This window comes from Saccopteryx bilineata, chromosome 1, assembly GCF_036850765.1.
Source record: "Saccopteryx bilineata isolate mSacBil1 chromosome 1, mSacBil1_pri_phased_curated, whole genome shotgun sequence".
NCBI classification, from domain to species: Eukaryota; Metazoa; Chordata; class Mammalia; order Chiroptera; family Emballonuridae; genus Saccopteryx; species Saccopteryx bilineata.
In genome coordinates, this window is record NC_089490.1 from 233,577,841 (window position 1) to 233,602,441 (window position 24,601).

General features: G+C 38.7%; 1 protein-coding gene across 1 annotated transcript in view; it reads left to right on the forward strand.

The window, feature by feature from the left end:
- The window catches only part of USH2A (usherin), a 545,087-nt gene that overhangs the window by 291,387 nt on the left and 229,099 nt on the right, over positions 1 to 24,601 (forward strand). The window contains exons 34-36 of the mRNA XM_066238179.1: positions 1,097 to 1,268; positions 7,007 to 7,154; positions 20,097 to 20,248. Coding sequence (XP_066094276.1) covers positions 1,097 to 1,268; positions 7,007 to 7,154; positions 20,097 to 20,248 — 472 coding nt within the window. The remainder of the gene's footprint in view (positions 1 to 1,096; positions 1,269 to 7,006; positions 7,155 to 20,096; positions 20,249 to 24,601) is intronic.

A 24,601-nucleotide genomic window follows, 5' to 3' on the forward strand; every position in this document is an offset into this window, starting at 1 on the left:
TAAGGGGAAAACTGACCACTTCAGTGACTGCCTAGAGCTTTCTGTATGTGAGGCGTTGTTTGTAATAATTTGGAATTAGCATGTATAAAGACACATTTTCCTTATGAGGATAAGCCAGGACCTTCTCATTCCTTTGCAGTTGAAGTCACAAAGAAACTTACACATGGAGGCCAGTTCAGACTATTTTTGATATAGGTGATTTTTAAAATTCATTTCCTAATACAAGAGGTACAAGGTATATTGCAGTGTGAATCAAACCTCTCTTATCACCGGTTCATATTTGTTTACATTCATCTCTCTTAGTCTCTGTTTTCATCTATGAAAGAAGAGTTTGGACTACATAAATTATGATATTCATTCAAACTCAAAATACATTATTCATACCCCATTGTTCCAAATCTAAAGTCTTGCATTGGCTTTCCTTGTTGCCCAAAGCCAATCACACTATATATACCCCAAAGGATGTCCTACTGCCTTAGGCATTTCTCCATATACCAACATCTTTTGTCTCTTCCATGGCGTCCCCTGTTCATTCTCACTGACGCACTGTAACCCGCATGTGCAGTAGGTTCTACTTTTCTTACCAAATGCAGCCCATCCATGAGGTCCACAGTCATGCATCGAGGCCATGTGTCACCTCATTTGGGAAGTGTCATGTCACCATGTCATCCCTTTCAACCGAAGACTTCTCTGTATCCAGTAGTTGCATATTAACTGTGAGAGCACCACCCTTTTCAAGACAGCTGTTACCCTCTCTCCCTCCCATTTCTCTGAAGTGCTCAGATGTTCGACTTCCCTTGATTTTTGTTTAATGACTGAAGTTCAAAATCAAGCACTCACAGTTCTGTCTTATTAGCTAATTAAAATGATATATAACTAGAGAACCGACAGTAGGTTTTACTTTCTGTATACCATTCAGAATAGGCACTTGATAACTAGTTATTTTTTTTCTTTTTAAAGTCAATCACTTTTGAGCTTTCACTGTGTATTTTTACTGTGGCATAAATCTAAGTTCATACGCATCCTATAAAAACCATGAGCCTTTCAGGCTTGGCTTGAATAGATGATAATAATGCTCTATTTTTTCCATTCCTAGGTGGAAACAGCCTAGAGAAGTGAATGGGATTCTGCAGCGCTATGTATTGTACATATCAGATCACGTGCATGATTTCACCATGTGGGACGTCGTCTATAACAGCACAGAGCTTTTCCAGGACCACACACTAAGGTTTCTTCTGCCTGGCACCACGTACCTTATCAAGCTGGGGGTAAGTTCACTTCAGTGTTACCACTTTCTCTGTCCCCTTCCGGAACCTCGCTGCTCCCTTCCCCTTTGTCCCATCTTCTCTCCCTCCCTCACTTAAAGATCAAAAACAAAACAAAACAAAGATCTCATGTATCACTAGTTACACTGAAACCTCACTTCACATCCTAAATGTGAGTTATGTTCTACTACATTTATTGTCTATATGCAAAATGATAGAAAAAATCTGAGTCTGTCAGTTTTCCCAAGTCTAATTGAGAGTTATCAGAAATTATTTTCTTTTTTATTATTTATAGAATGTCATAATCATTGAGGGCTCTTTCTAAAATGCTTGGATTAATAAGGTTATTTCCCTCCATGGAGCTTGGGTTCATTTGAAAAACAATGCACAGTGTGAAAATTTGGGTTTTATTTTTTAATTGAGGATTTCAGTGACCCCCAGATAGTCTTGATTATTATTATGTTCTGGTTTACATTACACTTCTATCTCAAAATACCATTTACTTACTAAAACCCCAGAATCAAATAGGTTAGAGGTTTCTTTAGTCAGACAATAGCAATTTTTTTTTCATGCAAAATAGCACTTTTATACAAAGGTCTTTTAAAAGACCTTGATATTACTGTGGAATTTATACTCAGTAGGTTTCTTTTTTTTTGTTTTGTTTTGTTTTTGATGAAATATAATCTTTTTTAAGTTTAATAGCACATCTGAAAATAACTGAATATAAACATGAGATTGTCCCTATTTGTTTTAAACACACTCTCCATTTTATAGCAATACCTATATAAGGATATTTGCTTTGATAAATGCCATAGAAAATATTCTGCTCTTGATTATGAATAAATTTACATTTATGTAGACACTGTGTATGCATTCATTTTACTTAACATGCTCTTGAATGCTCTAAATATTATACCACAGGAAAATAAACTACATTCAACTATTGCTAAGTATCTGACCTGACACCACACAGCAAGGGCAATCAGACAACGTTAACAATCCAGCTCAGAGCTGACTTCATGTGCCTCGGTGCTCGGCACACAGATGGCACTGAGGAACAGCCGCTTTGATTGCTCAGTTTACTACCCAAGCTGTAAGAAGTACAGTACCTTGATTTTCAAAAGGTAATACGCAAATTCACACTCTTTTCAAAACAGCCGTTAATACCAAAACCTGGAAAATTCTCTACAGCTGAGAAGCAACCAAAAATAAACAAACTGTGCTCTTGGTTTTGATCAGGAAGCGAATGGCATGAAATGGGTCTATGCGGAAGGCAGTTTGTAGGAGATTCCCCTCCCCTGAGTCTCAGTGCAGGTTTTGCCACTAACTGGGTGGCCTAAGGCAAATTTACTTCATTGCACTGTTATATTTTTCAAGCCTAAAATCAGGATTTTCAAACTAAGTGATTTCCTAATGTCTCTTTCAGCCCTAAAATTCTATGATGCTAAAAAAGGTGACCCCCAAACAAACAATGGTCTGTGGGGTCAATTGAGATCTGTCAGCTACCGAATAATGTTGATGCAAGATGTCATAAAGATGCAGAGCTCTTGCCCTAACTGTTGCGAGGGAAATAAATTCTATTTTTTTTATTTTAGTGTATTTATTAGGGCAGAAAAATACACTAATATATGTTCAGGAAGTATTCAACCAAAAGGTTTCTTAACTCAACTTGGTTATCCAGTAAATTAAATGAACCAGAATATTTCAGGTTCATCTTGGTTAATTGAGGGATTATCATGTATTTCACAGTTTCAACGGTAATAACTGGCTTTCAAGGTCATTAGATTAGTAGATGGAGGTCAGGTTTTCAGCTAAGTGAAGTTGCTTTTATTGTCTGAGCAACTAAGAGTTGGAAAACAAAACCTGCAGATAACAAAGCCTTTAAGCAGACATCATCAGCACAGAGGAAAATACATGGGAATTGGAAGCACAGTGATTTACTGTAGAGTCAGACCAAGTGTGTTTGTTATTTTGTGTGGCTTCATGTCATTTTCCTTGTTGACTGGATTGTCAACTCTTAGAGGATAGTGACTGTGTCATTCAAATGTCTGTCCACAGAGTCAAACACATTGCCTGGTGGAAATTGGAGGCTTAGCAAACAATTCTTGAAATGAATGAACACTAAGTATATTTATTTCCTCAAGAATCTGAGATTTCAGATATACATTAATTAATGTGTTGTAAAATGTCGGAGTGGGGGACAATGGGATTTCAAACACACATTCTTTCCCCTAGACCAGTGGTCGGCAAACTCATTAGTCAACAGAACCAAATATCAACAGTACAACAATTGAAATTTTTTTTGAGAGCCAATTTTTTTAAACTATATAGGTAGTACATTCCTTATTGAGGTTGCGCCCACACGTGGTATTTTTTGGAAGAGCCACACTCAACGGGCAAAAGAGCCATGTGGCTCATGAGCCGCAGTTTGCCAACCAGGGCCCTAGAAGAAACAGTGTTATGTATTGTTACACTCAACAAATGGCACTGTGGAGTGTAGTAGTTAGTCCCTAATACTAATAATGTCAGCAATAAAATAAAGAAGATAGTAAGATAAGACAGACAAGTATCAAAAGATGTATGGTCTGATAATTTTCACATTACTGCTAGACGTTTGCCTCTTGATGAACGTTAAGTGTTAAATATATTTCCTGGAAGGATTCTTGAAAATGATGAGCTTAACTCTTCTAAAGGTCATTTATAGGTAATTTGGCCATGCTCTTTTTCTTTGTACTTAATTATATGCTGCATTCTTAACATCCTCAGACCCTACTTATCTGAAAACAAAAGACTAGAAAAAGAATGCTAGTGTTGGGTGTTCCTAATAGTCATGATTCCAAAAATAATTAATATATTTTTATTAGTTATTCATTTCATTAGATCACAATGGAAACCTCTATTTGGTCAGAAGTTACTCATCGTTTCAGGGCAATATAATGACTTTACATTTTTTTAAACTACTGTAACTGATGAAAGTTACAGGTGATGGGCTGAGACACCTTATTTGAATGGTGCAGGAGCTTCCAAAGACTTGGCCATTTCATAAAGCCCTCTTTCATCAATCCCACTGTTGCTTTTAGATGTCCAAACCAGAATTGTAATAAGCATTCAGCTGCACTGAGTGCAATGGCCTCTGGTGCTGGCAGGTCAAACAAGATACTGATTGGTTCCCTTTCATTTGGGTGATATCATCTAGGAAGCAGCCTTCAGAAAATGCATTTCTTTAATGATGGAACTAGGATATCGTACTGTTCTCTTCACACCTCTACACACATTTTTTAAAAAATGTTTTAAAAAAACCAACATAAAATATTTTCCAGGAAATTCTGTTATTTCAGCCATTCCTTCATAATTTCTGTTTCATTTACAAGTAAAAAATTCTCTCATGGGCTCTTTAGATTCTTAAGAAGTTCTTTGTCACATTACTAGTTTAAGGGCCTTATATGACATCCCAAAGTCCTTCCAAACCAGAGGCTGTCTTTGTTTAATCGCAGAAGGTGTCCTAAAATTCTCCAAACAAAAAGAATTTTAATTCACATTCTTTTATATATGTAATATTATATGTATATCTATATATAAAATTTCATATCACAGAGGACAGAATTTTTTAGGGGGAGAGTTAGCAGTGGAAAGTCTTAGGTTATTTATAAGAAAAAATAAAGGGACTAAAAGACCATCAGGACTAAATCCTGTTGCGTTAAGAGTTTAACAGTAAGATGCTGCAACATTTGGTTTCCGCCCAAGGCAAAAAAAAAAAAATCTAGAAAATACTAAGGACAGATTTATCACCTTGGGAGGACTGGGAGGGAGGCTCCTTTGACCGCTTTCCTTTGACCACTCAGCTGTCCCCAGTGGCCTGTTTTCCTGCCATGCTTCCTGGTAGACATTCAGTGTGTCGAAAACGGTTTAATTTTTTCTATTTTCATGTTCAGAGAGTTATTTTTGGGCTCACCGTGACGTGTCCTAGAGCTCTGAGTCAGGCTTTGGCCACAAGCTCCATTGATTCTCCTTTATTTGCAAAGAAGCTGGATTCAGGAGGAAGACGGCTTCTCTCTTCCATATGTATGCACATGCCACAGCTGAGAATTAGAGGAAACCCACAGAGGTTAATTAGGTCCCCAATCTTAATGCAATTTCATGCCCAGGCCACAGTGCAACCCATCTGAACCTTGCTTAGGTTGAGGAAGAAATTATCCTGAAAACCTGGGCCGCTCTTGCATTTCTACAATAGCAAGTGAGATTGATCACCGTGTCGATGGACCATGCATTCTTATCTATACCTGCAATGAATTATTTGCAATGGAGTTTTTGCAAATATTAAACTTCCGTAATTAAACATTCTTTAAAAAAAATCAGACAGCTTTCTTCTATCTCTAGGGAAAAGCATATCGGTTGCTTTAAATATCAAAAGGTCATCCCTCATTATCAAACTGAAAAGAAGGGACAGGCCCCAAGAAATAAAGAGGTATTTTAATTGTTTATATTAGTAATATCTACTGTCCATGGAAATGGACTAAACGTCTGCATGCGTTTTTACATTGTCCTATGAGTTTGCTTCCTTTTCATATGTTATTTGGTAATATTTAGTGCTTGCTGAAAGAGTTTTACCTTTCATTGTGCAAATTAATATTGTATCCTAGACAGATGCTGAACAGAGCCTAAATGTAGTTTTCAAATATCTGTGTTATTTATATAAAGATATAATCACTAATGTTTGCTAGCAATTTTAGTCCAGAAATAACCTAGGTGTCTGTCTCCGTTTTCTGGAGAAATGCTTATCCAGCAAGTTAGGGAGTGAAAATATTTTCCTAAAACATTTAAACATATATTTGGGGACTATTTGCAATTTATTATGAAAAGTGCACATAGAAGTTTCCAAATACCTTTTATACCCATATATCCATTTCTGAAATGAGCAAGACCTTGTTAGGAGATAGGGGGGTTCTGTGACCTTTTCGTTTGTCCGCCATTTAGCCACGTCCGTTTCCTCTGGTGCCTGAGTGATGATTTAAACCTTGAAGCCATCAAACAGTCACTCAACAACTTCTTTGCTGTTGACTTATGAGAAATGTTCTGTTCAGTTACACTATTATACTTTGAATGTATTGGTTGCTCTGTAGTAAATAGAAGGCAGTTATATTTGCTGTGCATATATTTTTCCATTTTAGAAATCACTTGGTTTTTATACTAATGTAGCCTTCAGTCTCTCTTTGTCCATGAAGGCACACACACGCACGTGTGCATGCATGTGTGTCTGTGTGTGTGTGTGTGTGTGTGTGTTTAATCTAGGCACCTTTGTACACGGCTAATTAAATAAGTGCTATTCACCCAGTCAATATACAGGAGTGGGCAAAAGTAGGTTTACAGTTGTCCATATGGAAAATAAGACAATAATTAATAAATAATACTGCAAGAATAAATTGCGTTTTGCATACTCACAACTGTAGACCTACTTTTGTCCACCCCTGTGTGCCCTATCTCTAACTTAGGATATGATTATATTGCATATATTCATCCATTCTGGATTATTTTTTAATTATTGGAGATGACTGTCTCGTGTCCTGAAAGGAAAACTAGTAAAGGTCATACCTCAGCATTGAAACAAATGTATTTTATGGGCTAAAGGGAGATTTATTTCAAAGAATCTGAAACTCTTATAATGAAGTCTATTTCTTCAATGCTCATCTAAACTTTTGGGACCCAGAGTGAAATGTGATTTTCCCCCCTCTGTCTCTGTCCAGGCTTGTACGGGAGGTGGGTGCACAGTGAGTGCATCCAGCGTGGCCCGGACGGAGGAGAGCGCACCGGAAGGCGTGCCCGCCCCCACAGTGCGCTCCTATTCACCGCACTCCTTCAATGTCTCCTGGACTGAGCCGGAACATCCGAATGGTGAGTGAACTCCCTTAGCTTCCAGTTAAAAAGATGATTAGCAAAGGTAAATTAATATTCTAACTGGCAGCGTCTATGCGGTGCTTAATTTTTAATGATCATTTTAGCACATGAAATACCTGAGATAGTATCCTTGCTTATAGTTAGGACGCTGTGGTTTTTAGGCCAACACACAATTTTGATGGCTCAAAAGTGCTCCCTTTTGATAGTTCATGTGTACTGCATCTTATTGCTTAAAATGTTCCAGGAGAGGTAACGAGAACAGAGGAGTATTCCTGCAGAAGGCCCCTGTGAAAGTGACAGAATTTTCAGTGACTTTCTGGTTTTGACAGTCACTTGTTTTCTCTGGGAGAAGTGGGGAGGTAGAAAGTTTACACACATATTGCATTTCAAAATGCTTTTGATTTCTTAAGTGTATCTTAACAGAGATCACTGGGAGCTCTACATATTTTAATATGTTATTTATAAATATTTCAACATGCTGTTTTCAGTCAATGCAAGCACTAAAGCTATACATTTATATGTATTTCTAAGTGGTATACTCTTTGCATAGTTTAGAGAATTATAGTAGCCTGTTAAAGTCTGCTAAATTTTTTTTTTCTGAAATGAAAAGTGGAGAGGCAGAGAAACAGACTCCCACATGCGCCTGACCAGGATCCACCCAGCAAGCTCACTAGGGGGTGGTGTTTTGCCCATCTGGAGCATTGCTCCTTTGCAACTGGAGCCATTCTAGTACCTGAGGTGGAGGCCATGGAGCCACCCTAAGTGCCTGGCCAACTTTGCTCCAGTGGAGCCTTGGCTATGGGAGGAGAAGAGAGAGACAGAGAGGAAGGAGAGAGGGAAGGGTGGAGAAGCAGATGGGCACTCCTCCTGTGTGCCTTCATTAGGAATTGAACCTGGGACATCTACACACCAGGCTGATGCTCTACCACTGAGCCAACCAGCCAGGGTGATAAAATCTTTTATAAAGAGTTTTTGTAATAACTTGGGGTAGAAACTGCTTTATTCATGGATTGAAAATATTTTTACATTTCATACAAAATATTCTCATTGTTCCAAACTGTAGAAGCTTACACAATATCAAATTCTGTTCCCCTTTAAGACAAATATCAAGAAGACTTTTAATACCATAGAAGCTGTTTTAAGTAAACTCATTACTGAAAATTGAAATGGCCTCGTTTAACATAGCCAAAAAGAATAAAAGAAAAAAAATTGTTATTTTATTAGTTTGTCTTCTGTTTACTATGACATTAATTATTCTAGTTGTCTCATTTTAATTAAACTTTTGGCAAATGCAGTGGATATATTTGAGGTGGTGGAGAGAGCTTTAATACTTAGAGTGAGTAATTATCTCTGCTCGTGAAGTTATTCCTGTACTATTACAGATTTTCTAATAAAATGCATGGATGTCTGCTTGATACATACTATACATTGCACAGTGGAAAATCTTGTTATACTTCCTCCCTCCACAATGGGATCTAGTCCATTGGTGGTAATGAACATGGTAAGGATTTATCCCAGTTGAATGCTATGACATGATTTGCCTCACAGAACACTTTCCTTCATCCCAATCTGTGCCTGCAGTGGGCTTGTTACTGCACTCAGAATCCTGGGTTGACTACTGAGAAATACTTTTTACATTGAAGAGAATCTTTGCATATTATGCTTTGCAAATGTACAAGCAGTTTTAAAATGCATTCACCAAACAATAAGAATCTGGGAGATTTGGGTGAAACACTTCCATTATATTCTAAAGTCTAGCATTTAAGCTCATCAGAATTTCTAAAATGTTTTTGTGGGAAAATGATTAGACATTTAAACAGTAATAGTTTCATTAAATCTTTATTTTTCCGCTCTTCACTACTTCTCTCTTCTTTCTTCCAAATTTGCCAGGGTTTGGTGTCTATGGTCCCCTGTCTGGAGGGGGATAATCTGGTTATTGGAAAGCATCTTGTCCCCTCAGTCTGTTTTCAAAGCCCCCCATGGCCCCCACTAAAAACTGGAAGAACAGCGTCCAGCTTGTTTGGTCTGGCCTTTAGATCACTCCCAGCATGTGAATCAACCTGCATTTCTACAGCCTGGTGGTACACTTTCCTTTCTAGACAGCCTAGAATATGATGAATAGCTTAATGTAGGGTTGAGAAACGTGGGTGTGGAGTTGAGTCTTACCTTTGACATCTAGGAACTGAGTTATTTTGGGAAATTTACTAAATTCCATGAACCCCAGTTTCCTTGTTTATGAACTTGGAGTTCACAATTTCTGCAGTCTCTCTGTCTTTACAGAAATCTGGCTCCTTCCTCAGGGCTAAATGTGGGTCGCTTTTTTCATGAAGTTGTTTCCCTCTTCACTGAGTTTCAGTTAAGCTTCTCATCTTCTCTTGACCATGTAGTCTGTTCCTGTGCCTCCATAGGGCACATACTATGTTCATCCTGGGCTCAGTTTATTTGGGATAACAGAAGAGAATTTTTATAACATAGATACATGAAAGTGTATATGTAGATATTAATTAGTTACTCTCCTAGTGCAAAGAAAGTATTTGATTTCCTGCTAACACTAATAATAATAGTAATAGTAATAGCTACAATTTATAGCTATATGCCACACATTTAATTCTCATAGCTATCCTATGAAATAGGTATTATTTCCACATTTAGACGTGGAAACTCTAGTGTGTAACTATTACACAATTTAATTATCAAGACAAGACAACTAGTTAAGTTGGAATGTAATGCAAAACAAGATGTCAGTGAATTAAAAATTCATAATTTTATTTATTCACTTATTTTATTTCTTTTCTACTGCAACTCTTTATAGAAATACTCATAATGGAGGATTCCACCTAGTTATGTGGGGGGAAAAAAGAAATGTTTAGTTACTTTGACTTGTCCAATGTCTTGTTCTCTGTGCTAACACTGAATATTCTTAAGATCTCCGTTCTTATTTTTTTCTGGTTTTAAAGAAATAACTTTATTTTTAATTTTTTATTATGAAATAAGTTTATTTTTCTAAAGTCAAAATGCCATTCTATTTCCTTTCCTGGAAATGCTCAGTTTTAATAGGGGAATCACGTAGGAAAAGCACTTGACAGTTTCCAGCCAACCTCGTGTAACTTTTATGAAACACCTCCACTCAGTTTGTCAGGTAGAATTTCCCAAGCCCGATCTTTTTTAGATTCCGCCGATTCCATTTTTAGGAGAGCCTAACCGTAATAAGGCATTACTCCACAATGTGAAAGCTGTTCTCTCTTTTCCTTTTTAATTGAAGGATCAACTATTCACACAGGGACCTATCTGCCACATTCAATCATCATCAGATCTTGCAGGGGTGGGGGGTCCTTGGTTGATACATTGTCATGCTGCACTGGCAAAAACAAGCAGAGCTGTTTGGGGCATTGATATTCACTAGGCATGTTCTTTTTATGACACTCTAAAGCCTTGTTGTTTAATTCTTACAGTAAACAGAATTCCTCAGTTTAAACAGTGATACCTTGTATTAACTCTACATTGCGTTGTACTTGTATCGAGTTTCCTCAGTTATATATGACAGCCTATTGTGCACCTTAGGAAATGCAATTTGACGTTACATGATGAAGAGGCACAAGGATATATATCCCTGTGGTTGTGCTCTGTGGATAATTATGATTCCACTTCCCTGTGCAAATTAAGCACCTTAAAAATTCTACCATTATGGAGAGAGAAAGGTGATAAACTTGAAGCTGCTTACACTAGACAGCCAATTGGAGTTAAGTATCCATTTTGTGGATTATCCATTAAACAAACTGAATTTACAAAACTGCATTAAATAGCCTGATCCCCTTTAACACATAGCACAATATTTTCTTACCTCTCTCTGACTGATGATTAGCGTAAGAGAATAAGCCAGAAACAAAAGCACAAAAATATAAAAAGTACAGTATAATTTAATATTTTTTTCTTAATGTGGGGCATTTTTCTTTTGCCTCTCTCAATCCACCTGCCACTATTCCCCGCTCAGCCGTGCATCCTAGGCTGACCTTCGTTCACAGTGACAATGGGACTGAGCTCTCTCTGTCTGGCTTCCTTGTGCTTGGTTCGTGGGCTGCAGTAGCAGCAGATGAGGAGAGGATGAGAGGGAGACACAGTCTCAGAACTTACTCCGTGTGGGTCCCTCTCTACCTGACTCTCGGCTCTAGGGCTGCGGTCCTCAACCAAAAGCTATAGCTCCGGTCCAGTGGACCGTCCCAATAACTCTAAGCTCTTTCTCCAGGTTTCTGAATCTGTCCCCACCCTGTCCTCTCCACAGGTAAGGGTGCTCAGTGGCTCCCAGCCAGCCAGTCTCCCAGGAGTCCTAGCTGGGCTGCTGTACGATCAATAACTGCTCTCCCTGAAGCCTACCCCTACTTTCTTAAGTGATCCCTTCCCTAAATTATCCTCCATCGACCATTCAAGGTGCCATGAGTTTCCTGGGGAGACTGATTGATTCCTAAATCTCATTTAATCCACACTCAACGTGCAGAATTTTGGGGAGCTGTATGTAGAGATAAATGTGAAATTCTTTCCTTCATTTTAAGAGTGCCGAAAGTAAATAAGTAAACAGATTTTCCATTCTGTTACACTTTGGGCACACTAGACATTTTAAAGGCAAATAAGGAGAGCCATGTTCAAATGTTCTAGAGGCAGTTTGTTTAATGACTCTGTGATATTTAACTTTTTAAATAGGAATTGACTTATTGATGCCTCTTTGAATGCTTTCTATTATGAAATCTTTGTTATAATTACTCAAATAATATTTTATGACATTTCTTTCCTTCTGATGAACTAGTTCCAAGCGCCAAGTTCAGCTTAAGGATCAGTTTCTCAAACTTCATTCCCTAACCCACCCAGAGTAGGTTAGCATATGCCTCCTCTCCCGCATTTTTTCTTTTATTCCATTGGATTCTCATTTAATAAACATTACATGCATGCAATGCTCAGTGTCTGTGCTCTTGCTAAGATGGAAAGTTGTATAAAGGCAGGAACCAGGATTACTTTTATCATTTTTGTATTCCCAGCATGTAACACAATACCTGCCACATAGTAGGTGCTCCATAAATATTTACTAATAAACCAGATTACTGTCAAAGATCAAATCCAGTAAATCCAACTGAGTGTTCTCAACAAATATTTTTCACTTTTTTTTTTTTTTTTTGTATTTTTCTGAAGCTGGAAACAGGGAGAGACAGTCAGACAGACTCCTGCATGCGCCCAACCGGGATCCACCCGGCATGCCCACCAGGGGCGACGCTCTGCCCACCAGGGGGCGATGCTCTGCCCCTCCAGGGCATCGCTCTGTTGCTACCAGAGCCACTCTAGCACCTGGGGCAGAGGCCAAGGAGCCATCCCCAGCGCCCGGGCCATCTTTGCTCCAATGGAGCCTCAGCTGCGGGAGGGGAAGAGAGAGAAAGAGAGGAAGGAGAGGGGGAGGGGTGGAGAAGCAAATGGGCGCTTCTCCTGTGTGCCCTGGCCGGGAATCGAACCCGGGACTTCTGCACGCCAGGCCGACGCTCTACCACTGAGCCAACCGGCCAGGGCCTATTTTTCACTTTTTAGTAAGCATTTTTCTGTATTCTTCAGACGTGCTTGGAGTGGGGAGAAATCTTAAAGAGTTGGCATGCACCTGCAAGGAACTGCCAGGTGATGACAGGAAAAGGCTTTAACTTATCCTCAGAAAAAGGGACAGCTCTAAGTTAATTTCTTTTATGTGTATAACACTTAACTCCAAAGGCACTTGTCTATATATATGCTCACTCCTTTGATTCTCACAACTGTCAGGACACTGGGGCAAGGAATATTACTCCCATTTTATAGGTATGGAATTAAAAGCTCGGAAGATTGGAGCCCCCTGCCCTCATTTTAAAAGGTGTGTAGTCGTGAGAGCAAGGCCCTGTGCAGTAGGAGGGGAAGCCATCAGCCCGGGGAGCTGAGACTTTGCTGATTTTGTTTCCAGGGCTTACTTGTTGTTCACTACCATCCAAAAGGACATCCCCGCTCAGAACATAAAAGGTACTCAGTAAATAATTTGTATATTGAATGAATGATCATTTACCTATATATACATGAAAGGACGCAGACATAATTGGCCATGTGATGTATACTGCTGTACACCTTGATTATTTGTCCTCTTGATGACATAAAATAGGCGTGTTTAAATGTCAGCGCATATAGCTATCCTTAATTTTTTTAAAGAGCTTAATAGAGCATTATTGAACAAAACCATCATTCTTATATGACCATGAGACTTCCGAGTACATGACTAATGTTTGTATTTGGTGGCGCTATGTCTCGCCATACCAGCTAACCATTACTCATAAACAACACCGACAGTGAGGCAGGAAGTGGTGTAGGGTCCAGTCCTCAGGTGGGTTCTCATTTATCCTGCGTTGGTGTTGCAAGGAGGACTCAGCCAACAGTTAGATTCTCAGGAATGCTGAGGCTATGGGAATAGCCACCCAAATCGCTGTTAACTCCTTCCCTCTCAGACAAAAGCCAACCAAAAGTGACAAAAGACAAGAAAGTTTGCTTCTTTGCCTCAAGATAGATATTGGCTTATTCTTTCTGTCCCCAAAGCCTAATACCTTTCAGGTAATTGACTTTCAAAAAAAATCTATGTTCATCTTTTGATTAGGCTCATCATAATGGCTGGTAGGGCCAGAACTTGTTCATTAATTCTTAATTTGAATGGAATTCCTAAATATTTTAGAAGAGAAAATTAGACTGGAAATAGATAACATAAGTGGTGCCCTCAGCGGATGTGAGCGCCAGGCTCCGCACCCAAATTTATGTTTGTGTGACCTTGGGAATTAGCTTAGCCCCTCTGAGCTTCCATGTGCTCATTTGTAGAATGTGGCAAATAGTTGCTCATAGATCGTGGTGTTGCCAGAGTTCATGGAAACAGCTCACGTAAAGTACGCAGCCTCAATGTTTTCGGTGCGTTTTAAATAATAAATTGTTTTACTATGTCAAAAATACTTATATGGCATTTCCAGAATGTGGCATTTTACTTTCTCTAAAGCTATTCATATATGTCCGATACTGTAGCCAATAAAAAAAAGAAAAGAAAATTGTCCCCTTACCCTTTAAATTGTCCCCTAGATTATATTCACTAGTTTTTGTTACTCACTTTGGGAATCAGAAGGCAATGAAAATTGTTATGTTAGATATTTGAAACTTATTACTTACTGAATGCATGTTTTTGGAACTGAATTATGCAGTGTTTCACATTAAACTTATTTTATTGATATAAAAAATCTGCTAGTGGTAACAAGCTCTGAAATATGCCTGAATATGCTGGTAAGAAAGGGAGTATTCTCTTCAAATGATGTCTCTTATTGTTCAACAACTTACCAGACAGTTTATGTGGCTTTTTAAAATAATGATTATTTTAATGTTTTTCTAATATTTATTTTATTGATTTTAGAGAATGAGAGGGCGAGAGAAAGAGAGAGAGAGATAGAGGAACATAAATCTGTTCGAACCTGGGATCAAACCAGCAACCTCTGCTTGTCTGGATGATGCTAACCAACCAACTTGTCTGGCCAGGGCAGTTTGCGTGTTCTTAATTCGGGATTTTCTAGTTAATGGCCTTGCCCAAGCCAGATCAAAGGAGCTGCCTACCATTAGTCTCAAGCTCTAAACCATAATGGTATCCCACTTTGGCCTGCCCTTGAAATTTGATGATTGACTGATAATACCTGGACCAAAAGGCAGAAATCACAGAGAGGCCAACAGCACCTGTCTGTTTCCTCCTCACGCATGCTTACATTGACCCCAGCTTCCTGCTTTGGGGATAGGGAACTCTCAAGTCCAGAGCGAAGGCTTGATGGATCTCTGATTGCATGTAATGTGAACATATATATGTGTTAAAAAATGCCCTTCTGTCTTTGGTAAGAAGAATGAATTCCATGGGAACATCAAAGTATGTGGCTATTCTTCTCAGGTGTGAGATAAGGGCAGAGTGGATTCGATGGCCATAGGCACAATTATGGGTAAAGATCAATATGATCATAGAGCCCATAGGACCCAGTGATAGCATTGGTATGGTGGATGAGGCAGAGAAGAATGTCAGAAATGATTTAAAGGCAAGACTGCACTTACCCAGTATGTACTCATTATACAATTTTGTTGTACAATTGATGATCCAGCCCTTCCAACAAATGCTGTCAGATATTGGTTATCTACAGAATGTGTGGTGTGTGTATATCTGTGTTTGTGTGTGTGTATATGTGTGTGTATATGTGTGTGTGTGCGTGTGTGTGTATATGTGTGTGTATATGTGTGTGTGTGCGTGTGTGTGTATATGTGTGTGGTCTCACCTGCACTGAAGCTGGACTTCAGTGTCATCTACTTCCATTCAAGTACATCCCAGGTACTAAAAAAATCCTAGCCGTTGAATTGACTGTCACACGTCCCACTTAATTTATGCTCAGCTCATTGTCATCTACTCATCTTATACTAAGCCCTTATCTCCACAACTACCTATTATTTCTTTATCCATATTTCCAGGTGTCACAGTTGTCTCATTTCCCAGCATAGCTTGCTAGAGTGAGTCAGGGTAGACAAAACAAAGGAGTAACTTCTGCAAGACTGTCACCAAGGGAGAATGAAGGAAAACTCAAAAAGTAGACACAGGAAGTGATCAAGTGTAGCCGTCGAGTGATGTGGAGAGTAAGAGCTGGGTAGGTGTCCTTATATCTCTTCAGTCCCGCAGGGGATCACTGAATTAGAGAGTATAGTCTTTGATGTCCATAATGCACAGTTTGAGTCATCACAAAATGATTCAATTATATTCATTACAGTCTGAGTGAGAAGACAGGTGTGTAGAGCTTGCTAGAAAGATTTCCTTAAAAAAAAAAAAAGATTCGGTTTTTCAAGTTTGTACTTAAGGGATGAGATTTAGTTATAACAAAAATGAACTCCCATAAAATATCTCATTTCCCAATATGTCAGATAAATGAGATATTATGCTCATCATCGTAGCATAAAAGACATTCTCTGTTCCCCAATTATGTAAGAAAAGGGAAATATTGATTTGGGTACTTTATATTTCACTGTTGAAAAGTAGGTCAAGCAGATAGCATTTCAGGCATCTTACAATTTCTTTAAGAGCTTCTGCAACACATTATTTGCACATAGATTTTTGTGTGTGTGTGAGGATTCAGAGATCACTCAGGAGAGCGCAGAGCTCGTAATAATTTCCTGTCCTTATTATAACTGTGATTTTATCCATTTTTCTTCTCTCAAATTTTCAGTGAAATGGTTGGTTTTTCCTTACATGTCTTTCATTGCTTAGTTTTAATTCATTTGTGCTTTTGTGTGTCTATTGATAACCAGCATTCAATCAAATACTTGTTCTAAGAATTCTTAGAGTTATCGTAGGTGGTTGCACTAGAATAGAAGAGGTCACGGGCAGCCGCACTCTTGTGGAAGGAACCATTGTGGCACACGACAGTAAAAATAAAGGCTCTTCCTCCAAAACTGGGAAATAAGGGAAAGGGACCTGCTTTCAGAAAGATAAACTGTCCACAGTTATCTTCCAAACAGAAAATGAGCCATCGCAACCGCTTTAGTCAAGAATTAACTCATTAAATTTTAAGAAGCTTTTATCCTGAAGGATGACTAATCAAGATCTAACCAGCCGGTTCTGCCCGGTTGATTAGTGGTGTGGTACGTCAGCCCGGCATGTGGATGTCCTGGATTTGATTCCCGGTCAGGGCCCACAGGAGAAGTGCCATCTGCTTCTCCACCCCTCCCCCTCTCTCTCCCTCTCACTTCTCTCTCTCTCTCTCTTCCTCTTCCTATTCCTCTTCCTCTCTTCCTCTCCTGCAGCTATGGCTTGATTGGAGCGACTTGGCTCTGGGTGCTGAGGATGGCACCATGACTTGTGCCTTAGGCACTAAAAAGAGCTTGGTTGCTGTGCAATGGAGCAATGCCCCAGATGGGCAGAGAATCGCCCCCTAGTAGGTTTGCCAGGTAGGGACACATGTGAGAGTCTGTCTCTGCCTCTCCTTCTCTCATTTAATAAAAATGAAAATAAAATCTAACTAGCCAAACAGAAAATATGCTAGGCATCTAATACAGACTTCATTTGATGCGAGGAGTTGGTTAAAAAAGTGTCGAAAAGGAAGCAGATCCTAAAGAACTAATAGGGTGACAGTCAGCCAGCTACCGCCTTCCCCAGTGCTTGGTGCTGGGTTTGCTGGTTCGATGCCTAAACCATCAAGATGGAGTGCCAAAAGGATTCCACAACTGAAAGGCTTAAAAACTGGATATTCTGCAAAAAAACAAAACCAAAGCAAAACAAACAAAAAAACCCTCTAAATTAACACCCATTAACTTTATAGAAATCAATAGAAAAGGGAGGAGGGAAAGTTAGTTATTATATATAAATCTCTAAGCAATAAATAAGAACTAAAACATAATATCTACAATTTTTGTGTCTATAACTAGTTTATGATCACAGTTGATATTTACAGATAGATTTATTTATTTATTTATCTATCTATTTATTTATTTATTTAATCTTCAGCCAGTAGCTCATCTGTTTGGGATTCTTGACCTAGGGAGGCAACTCAAGCCTTGTTTACAGAAGGGTCAGTGTTCAGAGTGGTCCTGGCTTGGGTTGCTGTAGACTTTCAATATTTATATAATCTCTATAGAAAAACCAGCATCAAATACTGGTCTCTAGTTCAAAACCAGAGCAGCATCCTGTGGAAAGCCCAAATCCACACTGTGTTGTTACTCAGTGTGGGCTGTAACGTGGGCTTCAGGAGGCCTGCTCAGCCCTCTCCCAGGCTATGGATTGATGAGGTCTTTTGTAAGATGAGTCATTTCTGTGATGTTAGCTCACTCCCTACTTATTTTTCTACAAACTGGTTTCTTAAAAGCAATGTTGAGAAGGATATCCTAAAAGTGGGTGTAGCATTCTGTAAGTTCACAGGCGATGGTACTGCCAGATCACTCAAGCATGTTATAGAAGTGAGCAGCTCCCTCCCGGAAGGCTGCGAGGATTGTGGTCCCACTGATAACATTGTCCCTAATATGATCACTGAAGGTTTGATGTTTTTTAGGACTTTAACAAAACCAGATTTGATGTTCACAGCTGAGAGTCAGACTTCCTGGAAGGCAACTAGCAGGGTCTTCGTTGTTGACCTTGACTTTGCTAGAGTCTTTGATTTTAAAATACTCCTTCTCCAAAGGCCTTTACCTTTGGACTATTCTTTAAAATCATCTTTTTAGCACAAGTTGTTTTCATACTCCAGGTGTCTAGGTATCTCTTTGTCCTGTAGACTTAAATGTTTACTCTGTATTAGATAATGATGTTTTATTAAGCTATGTGTTAATTTATTCATTAAATCAATATTTATTGGCCCTGGCATGTAGCTCAGTAGATAAAACATTAGCCCAGCATATGATGTCCTGGGTTTGATCCCCGGACAGGGCACACAGGAGATATGACCGTTTACTTCTCCCCCCTTCTTTCCCCCTTCTTTCCCTCTTCCCCTCCCAAAGCCAGTGGCTCAACTGGTTCGAGTGTGGCCCCAGATGTTGAGGATAGTTCCATTGGAGCACATCAGCCTCAGGTACTAAAAATAGCTTGGTATTCAATCATTGGACCTAGATGGGGTTGCCAGGTAGATCCTGGTTGGGGCACATGTGGGAGTCTGCCTCAATATTTCCCCTCCTCTCACATAAAAAAAATCAATATTTATTAACTGCCTACTATGTTTTTGGTATGGTGTCAAGCTCTAGTAATACAAAGATGAAGAAATGTCAAACTAGCTTTGGGGATGCTTTGGCTCATTGGGGTGTCAGGCAATTCAACAATATGAAAAGTGGATAAAGTACTATGATGGAGATGTCCTGTGTACTATGGGATGAACACCCAATGTCTGTCCTCAGGGAAAGCTGTGTGACAGAGGAACATTTAAGATAATTCCTTAAGAACACACTTTGAGGCCATTGTGAAATCAATTTTACTTTGAAAGAGGTTCTAATTTATCATTTCAGCACAGTTTAATCAATTTGGGGATTTCATATTTCTGGTGGAACAGAGATTCCCCAGTGTCCTTTGAATGATGGTTTTGATTGAATCAGTCAAATAATTATATTCAATAGCCAGTCAGTGTCTTGTACCTGCTAGTTGATGTCATGAAAATGCATATAACTTTCCTTCTGATGTACATTGTAGTTGATCATTAAAACCAGCCAGTCATAGTCTCTAGAAGCTGTTCATGAGAATCCCGTACAGGTATTGCGTGTCATTTACTAAGGGCTCCCATGTGTGTATAACTTAATGTTATAGTTAGGGACATGGTAGAGTTGTCTGAGAAGCCCAAATTGCTATTGTCTATCTCTTCCTGAGCCGGAGTGCCTTGACCCATTCCTGACTCCAACAGTGGCCAGCCTTGAGCAAGTTACCTAACCTGTCTGTGCCAGAGTTTTCTCATCAATGCATTGGTGATGATAACACTGCCTGGATCACAGTAGTGCTGTATGCAAGGGTTAAAAAATCATTCATACTCAACAAGTGCTTAAAACAAGTGTTGGCTGCATCCTGAGCAATAGACAATGCATTAATAAATAAGGTCATTTTACTCCCAGAGCACAGATACTAAGGACATCATTTTGGAAAGCAGTAAAAATTATAAATGAACTTTATTTTATTTTTGATACGGAGCCCAAATGACAGCTGTAGATGGGATGCAATGGATTTTATTTCTGTCTCTGGGCTGATTAGCTTAATTATTTGATAGTCAAGGGTTTAAAGTCTGTTTTACCCTTTGGAAAGGGACAGGGTTTAGACTCAGGGAAATACCAGATCCTAGGATCCCATGTAATTAGGCATCATGGCAAAAAGTGCTTGCTTTCTTTAAGTCATTCTTTGTTTTTGTCTGTCATCCTAAATGCCAGTTACTATCTTTCCAGGTGTTATCACAAGTTATGGGCTGTACCTGGATGGTGTATTAATTCACAATTCCTCTGAACTTGGCTGTCACGTGGATGGATTTGCTCCTTGGAGCTTGCATTCCTTCCGAGCCCAAGCATGCACGGCCAGAGGCTGTGCCCTGGGCCCACTGGTGAGTACTCTGTGTGCAGCCTGGGTATTTGATGTCAGATTTCAGGGAGTGAGGGAGATGTTATTGCTAGCAACTCACTCTCTGCATACCTCGCCTTGCCAGCAGGATGGGAGAGTTGTTTTTGGTTTTGGGGAGAAATTTTCACTTAAGAGTTGTAAGACTTTATAGTCAACATAAATGTCAAGACTGCACATAGGTCCAGAACAGAAACACCTGCATTTTAATGACATTTTGAGCCATGTTGATCAGATTAACAGGCAAGCATACAATTATGCCTGATTTAGTAACACATTTAAAGTGCATTTTCTCTTCCCAATAGTGGGCGCTACAATTAAATAAGTTTATAATTAAAAAGTGAAAATAATTGAGTCCCAGCTGGATAGCTCAATTGATTATAGAGCCTCATCCCAAAGCATAGATGTTGCCAGTTTGATCCCCAGTTAGGGCACATACAGGAACAGATTGATGTTCCTCTCTCTCTCCCACACTTCCCTCCCCTCCTTAAACCTCCCCTTCCCTCCTCTTCCCTCCCCTTCCCCCTCTCCACTCTCCCCCTCTCTCAAATCAACAAAATTCTTTTTAACAAAAAATGGAAAAAAAAATTGGAAGTCCATAACTGCCACAGGACACTAGCACTGCTCTGAAAGAACTGGGCTAATCAATTAAAAGGGTGAGTTACCTCATCTATTAGAATAAAATAATTTAGCTTTATGAGTGTGCTATAGCTTCATGAGAACAGTATTTAAAATTACATTACTATCAGCTTTTGATATCCGCATTTCAGAAACCTATAATGCATACCTATATTTCATTAGTAGCTGAAAGATTGATGAAATTATGCTTTTTATAACTAGTATTATTTTTAAAATCCAATTAATAGTACCTAATTGTCTTAGACTAGTATGACATTCTTTAGTTTCAAAATAGCACATTTTAATTGTGTGCGTTTTTCCTGATTAATTAGATTTACCCTCTTTTAAGGGAAATACTCATTAGTTTTAGATACTTTTTGGCAATCTTTTCTAATGCTCTATCATTTTAATGCTCTCTGTCTCCATTGAAGAGTGTATTGTATAAATATTACCTTGAAAAACAGCTCTACTATTTAATTTCTTTTTGCTTCCTTATTTATCACCACACCTCCCATTTTGGTTCAGCAATTGGTTGCTTTCAAAGCTGCTAACCTCATCTAGCCATGGAACTGAGCTTGTAGTCTTTATATATATTGCCTTTAAGTATTTTATAGCCCCGACCCTAGGATGGTCACTTACTCTTAAAAGCAGGGATGGCAATAGGCCAGCTCTCCTCCTCCATTCAAAAGGAAAGAAAGAAACAGAAACAAAAGAACGCCTCACAAGAGCTTGAAACTTCGGCTTTCTCAACAATATAACCTGCCCATTGTGGCCCCGGCCACGGCGATGGCTCCCACCCTGTCTCTGGATGTTCCCACAACTTTAAACAAGGGGGACATGGCTATTGATCCGTGCCCTGCGTAGGTAGTAGGCGATGTTAACCTAAAGAAATCAAATGCCACAGCACCTTGATGGGAAGGGGGGAAAGAGAATTGGATTGTCTACTCTGCCACAGTCTCATCCATTCCAGACTCAGTCCTGACGTGAAGAGGACTTATTTTCTCTCCATGGTCCGTTTTCCTTGACCCAAACGTTTCTCTCAAGTCACTGATCCATCTCTAATCACTGGAATTGAACAACAGCATCTTTATTTAGCACAAGCCTGCTATATGCTGCTGGGAAGTTAACACCCACAGTCTTCAATTGATTTCTAAAATATTTTGTACCAACTACACTGTAGTTACTACAGTACCTAGTATGCCCTTAAGAGGTTACATATGAGCATTCTAACAGCCTTAGATGTCTGTCACAATCATGCAGGATATTATAGATTCAGCTCTTTTATGTTGATGATCCTTTTTAATGTGTCTTTATTGATTTAAGAAATCTATGAATCAATCTTAAAAGATAGACGTTCCTCTTATTAAATTACAATATAGTATTCAGTAAAATTTTTCCCAACGTAGTGATTGCATGTACATATCACTTAGAGGCATTCTTTACTTGAAGCACAATGTTATAACATTTGGTTGAAAGACAGATTTATCATTTCTCATTTTGAATCTTTTTCTGGCAGAAATTAAAGAATAAATTTCAAGAGTCAAATTTTGGGTTCAGCTAATAGCATTTCTTAATGATAACTCTTTGGTTTTGGACAACCTGCCTGTTTATTTTACATCTGTTATGTATTTCATATTATTATTTTTCATGCATGCAGAAAAATATTCAGTGTTTTCTATGACAAATACATTTCACAGTCTCGAATGAGTTATGGTTCACCCTCAATTGACAAGTTGCTCATATAATAAAAGAATAATAGTTTAAAAAGCATCAATTTGGTAAAATACAATATTTTAAAAATAAAAATGCACACATAAATTCCATACTTTTACCATTTTAATGTAGTATTAACTCAATAAGTTTCTGTCCTAGCCTCACCAAGTTTATTACTGGTTACTGGTGGTTCAGAAGGAGCTGTGTATCATTTGAAAAAAAAAATCTTTGTGGATTGTTCAGTTCTTGTCCATTAACATAATGTATTTTGCTTTGAAGTAAATTTCAATGTAAAAAATCAAACCAATTTACAATTTCTTTGATTCTAATTTTAACATGCTATATGCATTGTCAAATTAAATCTAGCATGTGGAGCTTAATAAAAGTTTGAAATAATAAAAAATATGCACCAGAGAACTTTTTAAATGCCTTCCTTACTTGCAGTTATGTTGCAAAATTATATGAGAGAGAAACCCTTCTCCTTTTGTGTCTCTATAAAAAGAAGTGCAATGAATTTGTCCGTAGGAAGATCACTTTGCTTTTGTTATCGTTCTTCTTCTTCTACTCAGCCAATGTCAGATAACACTACCGCTGGAGTCTAAGGCTGTGTCTGGCCTTCGAACAGTCATTGGATTCAGTCCCCCAGGGACCTGCTTAAGGATGGAGTCTGACTATAGTCACTGCTGAGTCAGATGGTTACAAAGCTGGCTTGGTTTCCTGGTGGTGGCGTGCTTGTGCAGATCAACTCCCAGACACACATGCGCTTACATTTTCACACTTGTTTTTTTTTTTTTTACATGAATATGAATTTAAGACACCTAAGTTTTAATTACAATGTATGTTATGGTCAAGAAAACTCCACTTGGGAAATCGACCCAATTACTACTGGCTGTTACTCCCCACGCCTCTTTGGGAAACATAATTATTCTACTACTAAGCTTCAGATTTCACAACTATTACACAAAAGGAAAATAATGCCTACTTTAAAAGGGCTGCTGTGAAAATTTAAATGAAATGTAATTTAGACAAGTGTTCCTCACTCGGTAAGAGTTTCATCAAGAAGGAAAATGTTTTTCAAATGTTTCTGTTTTCATTGCACGTTTGTTCTCAGATATATTTTTTCTGGGTCACAGAGGTTTCCCAGTGAAAGCCAAGCCAACCCTCAGAATGCTTTTCCTTAACATTCTTAAGGCATGGTAGATAATCAAGAGGTTTTAAAAAAATTTTTTTAAAGACTGAGTCAGTACCAAATAGTACAATTCCCAAATTTAATGTAGAGAAATTCCTGTAATATTTACCCTGATACTTAAGAAAAATTTTAAAATGTATCTATTTTGAATTAACCAGATATTTGAGGAGGATAATATAATTATCTGGAGTTACCCTTAATTCTTTTAACTGTTTGAGTCTCATTTTATTTGGAACCCTTTGAAATCATTTGCTGCAACAATTTGTATTCTATACATAGACACTGCATTGTTATAAAATATTAAAATTATGAATTAATATTTTTTGAGTCAAGTTTCTTAATCATTTTTTTTGCATATAACTATTAAACTTAAAAAAAATTGAGCAGGTGGTATAGATCTAAAGAAACCCTTAGCCTTTCCCAGATGAATATAAAACATGTCATGACCTCATACTTATTAAAAATTAACACTGTCTTTTTTTTTTTCACACTCATATCTGGGAAAGTGTGTGCCCCCTAACAAATGAAGTTATCTTAACTGAGAATATTTTCCTGGCCCTGGCCGGTTGGCTCAGTGGTAGAGCATCGGCCTGGCGTGCAGAAGTCCCAGGTTCGATTCCCGGCCAGGGCACACAGGAGAGGCGCCCATCTGCTTCTCCACCCCTCCCCCTCTCCTTCCTCTCTGTCTCTCTCTTCCCCTCCCGCAGCCGAGGCTCCATTGGAGCAAAGATGGCCCGGGCGCTGGGGATGGCTCCTTGGCCTCTGCCCCAGGCACTAGAGTGGCTCTGGTCACGACAGAGCGACGCCTGGAGGGGCAGA